This window comes from Babylonia areolata, chromosome 17 (assembly GCF_041734735.1).
Source record: "Babylonia areolata isolate BAREFJ2019XMU chromosome 17, ASM4173473v1, whole genome shotgun sequence".
In the NCBI taxonomy this organism is placed as follows: domain Eukaryota; kingdom Metazoa; phylum Mollusca; class Gastropoda; order Neogastropoda; family Buccinidae; genus Babylonia; species Babylonia areolata.
The window spans coordinates 1,121,312-1,131,311 of record NC_134892.1 but is presented as its reverse complement, the minus strand read 5'-3'; the positions used below and the strand labels follow the sequence as shown (position 1 = coordinate 1,131,311).

General features: G+C 46.0%; 1 protein-coding gene across 5 annotated transcripts in view; it reads right to left on the bottom strand.

The window, feature by feature from the left end:
• LOC143291568 (cystathionine beta-synthase-like) overlaps window positions 1-10,000 on the bottom strand; it is a 57,473-nt gene that overhangs the window by 33,243 nt on the left and 14,230 nt on the right. For all 5 annotated transcript variants that reach the window (XM_076601486.1, XM_076601485.1, XM_076601487.1 and 2 more), the window contains exons 4-8: window positions 9,480-9,694; window positions 3,623-3,757; window positions 2,569-2,638; window positions 1,135-1,226; window positions 417-542 (exon numbers count right to left, since the gene is read on the bottom strand). In XM_076601486.1, the coding sequence (XP_076457601.1) occupies window positions 417-542; window positions 1,135-1,226; window positions 2,569-2,638; window positions 3,623-3,757; window positions 9,480-9,694 (638 nt within the window). The remainder of the gene's footprint in view (window positions 1-416; window positions 543-1,134; window positions 1,227-2,568; window positions 2,639-3,622; window positions 3,758-9,479; window positions 9,695-10,000) is intronic.

The following is a 10,000-nucleotide window of genomic DNA, read 5'->3' as shown; positions in this document are numbered from 1 at the left end:
ATTGTTCGTCTGTATCTTTCCCTCATTCCATGGATTGTCTGTATCTTTCCCTCATGCCATGGATTGTCTGTATCTTTCCCTCATGCCATGGATTGTTCGTCTGTATCTTTCCCTCATGCCATGGATTGTCTGTATCTTTCCCTCATGCCATGGATTGTTCGTCTGTATCTTTCCCTCATGCCATGGATTGTCTGTATCTTTCCCTCATCCCATGGATTGTTCGTCTGTATCTTTCCCTCATCCCATGGATTGTCTGTATCTTTCCCTCATCACATGGATTGTCTGTATCTTTCCCTCATGCCATGGATTGTTCGTCTGTATCTTCTCTTCATTTCCTTTCCCATCCCCCTCCCTCCCTCCCACGGTTTTGTTTTTTCTTCCGGAACAATGACCTTGACCCCTTCCGATAAACTGACCTTTCTCTCACAGACAGTGGGGATGAAGTCATAGCCCACCCCCTCCACCTCGTAAAAGGACGTGTCACTCTTGTTGAGGCTGTCCGGTTCAGCGATGATGGAGCCATAGGGGTCCACTCCGATCACCTGCAACACGTTTGCAGTTTCACTTTCAGATTCAAGGTGGTGTCAGTTTCAGTTTCAGTTTCAGCTTCAGTTTCATTTCCCGCAAGGAGGCGTCACTGTGTTCCAACAAATCCATACTACGCTTCACTACAGCTGCATAGCAGATGCCTGACACAGCGGCTTAACACACACACACACACACACACACACACACACACACACACACACACACACACACATAAGTGCACACACACACAGTGCACACATACACACACACAGCGTACACACACACACACACACACACACACAAACACACACACACACAACACATACACACAACATATACACACACACAGTGCGCACACACACACAAAATCAGTCCACACACACACACACACACACAGTGCGCACACACACACACAAAATCAGTCCACACACACACACACACACACACACACAGTGCGGACACACAACACACACACACAGTGCGGACACACAACACACACACACAGTGCGGACACACAACACACACACACACAGTGCGGACACACAACACACACACACACAGTGCGGACACACAACACACACACACAGAGTACAGACCACCACCTACCTTACAGGTGGGACATTTCTCTTTGATCTTTCTGGCCAGTCCGGTCAGCGTGCCTCCTGTCCCCGCCCCGATCACCACCATGTCCAGTTTGTCTGCAGCAAGGTGGCACAGTGGTTAGGACACTTGTCTGCCAGTGCAGTGTCTGCGAGGGTCTGGGTTCCATTCCCATTCTCACCCCCACTTTTTTTTGTTTAAACAAAACTTTATTCAGTAAATATGTCACACATGTACAGATAGACAGCGGAGCAACAACAAGCTAACAGCTTATATCGTGCTCAGGAATGTGATTAAATTCATTGGTTTCATTTGACGGCTGGTGGACGCTACACAACTGCAATTATGTTGAAATACACATTTTCCAACTGCATATAAACGACAGTCATTGCAGACATACATTGTCCCCCCCCCCCCGCCCCCCTTTTTTTTTTTTTTTTTTTTTTTTGAGCCGCCGTGGAGATTAATATATTTAAAGAACTTACAATGACTATAAACATCATTTTTAAGATACGTTGTTCACAACAGAAAGCAGAAAAAGGTCAGAAAAACAAATTAGTGAATAAGATAAAGAAATGAGAGAAGAAGAAGAAAAAAAAAGAGAAGAAAAAAGAAGAAAAAGATACACATGGAGAGGGAATAACATTACACATGATCGTACCTGATTAGACCGACCAGACAGGAAGTATGGAAAGATTACATGTTCAATGTAGAAGATATAGTGAGTCACCCCTTCTCCCAAGTTTGACTGGAAATATCAAACTGAGCGTCTAGTCATTCGGATGAGACGATGAAGCGAGGTGCCGTGTGCGGCACACACTTGGTGCACTGAAAAAGGAACCCATGGTAAAAACAGTGTTGTCCTCTGGTCAAATTTTGTAGCAGAAATCTACAACTGATAGTTACACATATATAGTTGAGTGATGGCCTAGAGGTCACGCGTCCACCTTGGATGCGAGAGAATCTGAGTGCACTGGTTTGAATCACACCGGTAGCCGCCAGCATTTTCTCCCCCTCCACTAGATCTTGAGGGGTGGTCTGGGCGCTAGTCATTCGGATGACTGGTATACAAATATACCAGTTTCTTTTTAAACACACACGCATATATGCGCGCGCGCGCGCCCGCACGCACGCACGCAGTGCTTTTTAAACTGACATATATAAGAAACAGATTTTCAGAATAAGTTATGCTTCTATGAAGACATAATAAATTATCAAGTGTCAATTGTGTGTCAGTGTGTGCGTGTGTGTGAGTGTGTGTGTGTGCATGTGTGTGTGTGTGTGTGTGTGTGTGTGTGTGTGTGTGTGTGTGTGTGTGTGTGTGTGTGCGTGTGTTTTTCCTCCTTTCTCACTCATTCATTTCCTCGTTCTCTTTATTCTCATCCAGCAGTGATGTTTGGCTGACAAAGATCAAAGATCAAATGAAAATGCCGGACTTACTGTCGCAGGCTGCCAAGATCTCCTCCGCAGTGCCATCGTAATGAGCCAAAGGGTTGCTGGGATTGCGATACTGGAACACAGACAATGTCAGCAAAGACCAGGCACATGACTGACAGGACGAGAAATGAAAAGAATCTTATGATAAACGTTCCACAGACGATACTGCCGAAGAGTTTCACTACTTGTTTGTGTGTCCCCTTTCAGGAAAGTGCCAGACAAAATCTCTTCATTTACATATTATGCAGAATCTGCCAAACTCTGTTAACAAAGTCTACATCTCCCCAGTGTGTGAAAGTCCCGCTGCTCTCCCTGGGGAGAGGGAACATCTCCACTGTGTGTGGAAGTCAGGCTGCTCTCCCTGGGGAGAGGGAACATCTCCACTGTGTGTGAAAGTCAGGCTGCTCTCCCTGGGGAGAGGGAACATCTCCACACTGTGTGAAAGTCAGGCTGCTCTCCCTGGGGAGAGGGAACATCTCTACAGTGTGTGAAAGTCAGGCTGCTCTCCCTGGGGAGAGGGAACATCTCTACAGTGTGTGAAAGTCAGGCTGCTCTCCCTGGGGAGAGGGAACATCTCCACACTGTGTGAAAGTCAGGCTGCTCTCCCTGGGGAGAGGGAACATCTCTACACTGTGTGAAAGTCAGGCTGCTCTCCCTGGGGAGAGGGAACATCTCCACACTGTGTGAAAGTCAGGCTGCTCTCCCTGGGGAGAGGGAACATCTCTACACTGTGTGAAAGTCAGGCTGCTCTCCCTGGGGAGAGGGAACATCTCTACACTGTGTGAAAGTCAGGCTGCTCTCCCTGGGGAGAGCACGTTGCCACAGTGCAGCGCCATATTTTCTTCTTCTTTCATTTCTTTTTTCAATGCCGAAGTGTTTTGTTTTTTTTTATAATAATATTGCCACGGACAACTCTGTTTCTTTCAACAGCTTCTTTTACAACATGTACTAAGTGCATGCTGCACACAGGACCTCGGTTTATCGCCTCATCCAAAAAGACTAGCGCCCAGACCACCACTCAAGGACTGCCATGCCTTCTTCCTCCCTGTCCTCCTACCTGATCCAAAATGTGGGAGTTGGGGATCTCCTCCATCAGTCTCCGCGCCACGCCAATGTGGGATTCGGGGGAGTCAAAGGCCGCAGAGGTCGGAGTTCGGACGATCTCTGCCCCAAGTGCTCGCAGGACATCCACCTGTGTGAAGAATGACCAGACAATGACACATCACCTGTGTGAAGAATGACCAGACACAATGACACATCACCTGTGTGAAGAATGACCAGACACAATGACACATCACCTGTGTGAAGAGTGACCAGACACAATGACATCACCTGTGTGAAGAGTGACCAGACACAATGACAACATCACCTGTGTGAAGAGTGACCAGACACAATGACACAACATCACCTGTGTGAAGAGTGACCAGACACAATGACACAACACCTGTGTGAAGAGTGACCAGACACAATGACAACATCACCTGTGTGAAGAGTGACCAGACACAATGACATCACCTGTGTGAAGAGTGACAAGACACAATGACACATCACCTGTGTGAAGTGTGACAAGACACAATGACACAACATCACCTGTGTGAAGAGTGACCAGACACAATGACACAACATCACCTGTGTGAAGAGTGACAAGACACAATGACACAACATCACCTGTGTGAAGAGTGACCAGACACAATGACACAACATCACCTGTGTGAAGAGTGACCAGACACAATGACACAACATCACCTGTGTGAAGAGTGACAAGACACAATGACACATCACCGGTGTGAAGAGTGACCAGACACAATGACACATCACCTGTGTGAAGAGTGACCAGACACAATGACACAACATCACCTGTGTGAAGAGTGACCAGACACAATGACACAACATCACCTGTGTGAAGAGTGACCAGACACAATGACACAACATCACCTGTGTGAAGAGTGACCAGACACAATGACACATCACCTGTGTGAAGAGTGACAAGACACAATGACACATCACCTGTGTGAAGAGTGACCAGACACAATGACACATCATCACCTGTGTGAAGAGTGACCAGACACAATGACACATCACCTGTGTGAAGAGTGACCAGACACAATGACACATCACCTGTGTGAAGAGTGACCAGACACAATGACACAACATCACCTGTGTGAAGAGTGACAAGACACAATGACACAACATCACCTGTGTGAACAGTGACAAGACACAATGACACATCACCTGTGTGAAGAGTGACCAGACACAATGACACAACATCACCTGTGTGAAGAGTGACCAGACACAATGACACAACATCACCTGTGTGAAGAGTGACCAGACACAATGACACATCATCACCTGTGTGAACAGTGACAAGACACAATGACACATCACCTGTGTGAAGAGTGACCAGACACAATGACACATCATCACCTGTGTGAACAGTGACCAGACACAATGACAACATCACCTGTGTGAAGAGTGACCAGACACAATGACACATCATCACCTGTGTGAAGAGTGACCAGACACAATGACACATCACCTGTGTGAACAGTGACCAGACACAATGACATCATCACCTGTGTGAAGAGTGACCAGACACAATGACACAACATCACCTGTGTGAAGAGTGATCAGACACAATGACAACATCACCTGTGTGAAGAGTGACCAGACACAATGACACATCACCTGTGTGAAGAGTGACCAGACAATGACACAACATCACCTGTGTGAAGAATGACCAGACACAATGACACAACAACACCTGTGTGAAGAGTGACCAGACACAATGACACATCACCTGTGTGAAGAATGACCAGACACAATGACACAACATCACCTGTGTGAACAGTGACCAGACACAATGACACATCACCTGTGTGAAGAATGACCAGACACAATGACACAACATCACCTGTGTGAACAGTGACCAGACACAATGACACATCACCTGTGTGAAGAATGACCAGACACAATGACACAACAACACCTGTGTGAAGAATGACCAGACACAATGACACAACATCACCTGTGTGAACAGTGACCAGACACAATGACACAACATCACCTGTGTGAACAGTGACCAGACACAATGACACATCACCTGTGTGAAGAATGACCAGACACAATGACACAACATCACCTGTGTGAACAGTGACCAGACACAATGACACATCACCTGTGTGAAGAATGACCAGACACAATGACACAACATCACCTGTGTGAACAGTGACCAGACACAATGACACATCACCTGTGTGAAGAATGACCAGACACAATGACACAACATCACCTGTGTGAACAGTGACCAGACACAATGACACATCACCTGTGTGAAGAATGACCAGACACAATGACACATCACCTGTGTGAAGAATGACCAGACACAATGACACAACAACACCTGTGTGAAGAATGACCAGACACAATGACACATCACCTGTGTGAAGAATGACCAGACACAATGACACATCACCTGTGTGAAGAATGACCAGACACAATGACACAACAACACCTGTGTGAAGAGTGACCAGACACAATGACACATCACCTGTGTGAAGAATGACCAGACACAATGACACAACAACACCTGTGTGAAGAATGACCAGACACAATGACACATCACCTGTGTGAAGAATGACCAGACACAATGACACATCACCTGTGTGAAGAGTGACCAGACACAATGACACATCACCTGTGTGAAGAATGACCAGACACAATGACACATCACCTGTGTGAACAGTGACCAGACACAATGACACAACAACACCTGTGTGAACAGTGACCAGACACAATGACACATCACCTGTGTGAAGAATGACCAGACACAATGACACATCACCTGTGTGAAGAGTGACCAGACACAATGACACAACAACACCTGTGTGAACAGTGACCAGACACAATGACACATCACCTGTGTGAAGAGTGACCAGACACAATGACACATCACCTGTGTGAAGAGTGACCAGACACAATGACACAACATCACCTGTGTGAAGAGTGACCAGACACAATGACACATCACCTGTGTGAAGAGTGACCAGACACAATGACACATCACCTGTGTGAAGAGTGACCAGACACAATGACACATCACCTGTGTGAAGAGTGACCAGACACAATGACACATCACCTGTGTGAAGAGTGACCAGACACAATGACACATCACCTGTGTGAAGAGTGACCAGACACAATGACACATCACCTGTGTGAACAGTGACCAGACACAATGACACATCACCTGTGTGAAGAGTGACCAGACACAATGACATCACCTGTGTGAAAAGTGACCAGACACAATGACATTACCTGTGTGAAGAGTGACAAGACACAATGACATCACCTGTGTGAAAAGTGACCAGACACAATGACAACATCACCTGTGTGAAGAGTGACCAGACACAATGACACATCATCACCTGTGTGAAGAGTGACAAGACACAATGACACATCACCTGTGTGAAGAGTGACCAGACACAATGACAACATCACCTGTGTGAAGAGTGACCAGACACAATGACACATCACCTGTGTGAAGAGTGACCAGACACAATGACACATCACCTGTGTGAAGAGTGACCAGACACAATGACAACATCACCTGTGTGAAGAGTGACCAGGCACAATGACACAACATCACCTGTGTGAAGAGTGACCAGACACAATGACAACATCACCTGTGTGAAGAGTGACCAGACACAATGACAACATCACCTGTGTGAAGAGTGACCAGACACAATGACAACATCACCTGTGTGAAGAGTGACCAGACACAATGACAACACCTGTGTGAAGAGTGACAAGACACAATGACACATCACCTGTGTGAAGAGTGACCAGACACAATGACACATCACCTGTGTGAAGAGTGACCAGACACAATGACACAACATCACCTGTGTGAAGAGTGACCAGACACAATGACACATCACCTGTGTGAAGAGTGACCAGACACAATGACACAACATCACCTGTGTGAAGAGTGACCAGACACAATGACATCACCTGTGTGAAGAGTGACCAGACACAATGACATCACCTGTGTGAAGAGTGACCAGACACAATGACACATCACCTGTGTGAAGAGTGACCAGACACAATGACACATCACCTGTGTGAAGAGTGACCAGACACAATGACACATCACCTGTGTGAAGAGTGACCAGACACAATGACACATCACCTGTGTGAAGAGTGACCAGACACAATGACACATCACCTGTGTGAAGAGTGACCAGACACAATGACATCACCTGTGTGAAAAGTGACCAGACACAATGACATTACCTGTGTGAAGAGTGACAAGACACAATGACATCACCTGTGTGAAGAGTGACCAGACACAATGACATCACCTGTGTGAAGAGTGACCAGACACAATGACACATCACCTGTGTGAAGAGTGACCAGACACAATGACACATCACCTGTGTGAAGAGTGACCAGACACAATGACACAACACCTGTGTGAAGAGTGACCAGACACAATGACACATCACCTGTGTGAAGAGTGACCAGACACAATGACACATCACCTGTGTGAAGAGTGACCAGACACAATGACACATCACCTGTGTGAAGAGTGACCAGACACAATGACACATCACCTGTGTGAAGAGTGACCAGACAATGACACAACATCACCTGTGTGAAGAGTGACCAGACACAATGACACAACATCACCTGTGTGAAGAATGACCAGACACAATGACACAACATCACCTGTGTGAAGAGTGACCAGACACAATGACACATCACCTGTGTGAAGAGTGACCAGACACAATGACACAACATCCACCTGTGTGAAGAGTGACCAGACACAATGACACAACATCACCTGTGTGAAGAGTGACCAGACACAATGACACATCACCTGTGTGAAGAGTGACCAGACACAATGACACATCACCTGTGTGAAGAGTGACCAGACACAATGACACAACATCACCTGTGTGAAGAGTGACCAGACACAATGACACATCACCTGTGTGAAGAGTGACCAGACACAATGACATCACCTGTGTGAAGAGTGACCAGACAATGACACAACATCACCTGTGTGAAGAGTGACCAGACACAATGACACAACATCACCTGTGTGAAGAGTGACCAGACACAATGACACATCACCTGTGTGAAGAGTGACCAGACAATGACATCACCTGTGTGAAGAGTGACCAGACACAATGACACATCACCTGTGTGAAGAGTGACCAGACACAATGACACATCACCTGTGTGAAGAATGACAAGACAATGACACATCACCTGTGTGAAGAGTGACCAGACACAATGACACAACATCACCTGTGTGAAGAGTGACCAGACACAATGACACATCACCTGTGTGAAGAGTGACCAGGCACAATGACAGATCTCCACTGTTTGAAAGTTTTGATTCATTCATTCATTCAATCAATCAATGAGCTAAAACCTCCACCATTTGAAATTACAGATTCATTCAGTCAGTCATTCCAATCAATGAGCTAATATCTCCACAGAATGAAAATACAGATTCATTCAGTCAGTCATTCAATTAATCAGTGAGCTAATATCTCCACAGAATGAAAATACACATTCATTCAGTCAGTCATTCAATTAATCAGTGAGCTAATATCTCCACAGTATGAAAATACAGATTCATTTCATTCAGTCATTCAATTAATCAGTGAGCTAATATCTCCACAGTATGAAAATACACATTCATTTCATTCAGTCATTCAATTAATCAGTGAGCTAATATCTCCACAGTATGAAAATACAGATTCATTTCAGTCAGTCATTCCAATCAATGTGCTAAAATCTCCACTGTTTGAAAATATACATTCATTCCTTTATTCGATCAATCGGTAAGCTAAAATCTCCACTACCTAAAAATATAGAATCATTTATTCATTCATTCATTCATTCACCTTCTCCAAGCTCATTTTTTCCGGCATGACGATGATACAGCGGTACCCCTTAACAGCAGCTGCCAGGGCCAGACCTATACCCGTGTTGCCCGATGTTGGTTCGATCAGCACGTCACCCGGTTTGATAATCTTCTTCGCTTCCGCATCTTCCACCATCCGGAGGCCGATGCGGTCCTTGACGCTCCCACCCGCATTGAAGAACTCACACTTGGCCACTGCACACACACACACATGCCAAACCCACATTGAAGAACTCACACTTGGCCACTCCACACACACACACACACACACACACACACACACACACACACACACACACACAGATGTCAAACCCACATTGAAGAATTCACACTTGGCCACTGCACACACACACACACACACACACACACACACACACACACACACACACACACACACACACATGCCAAACCCGCATTGAAGAACTCACTTGGCCACTGCACACACACACACACACACACACACACACATGCCAAACCCGCATTGAAGAACTCACTTGGCCA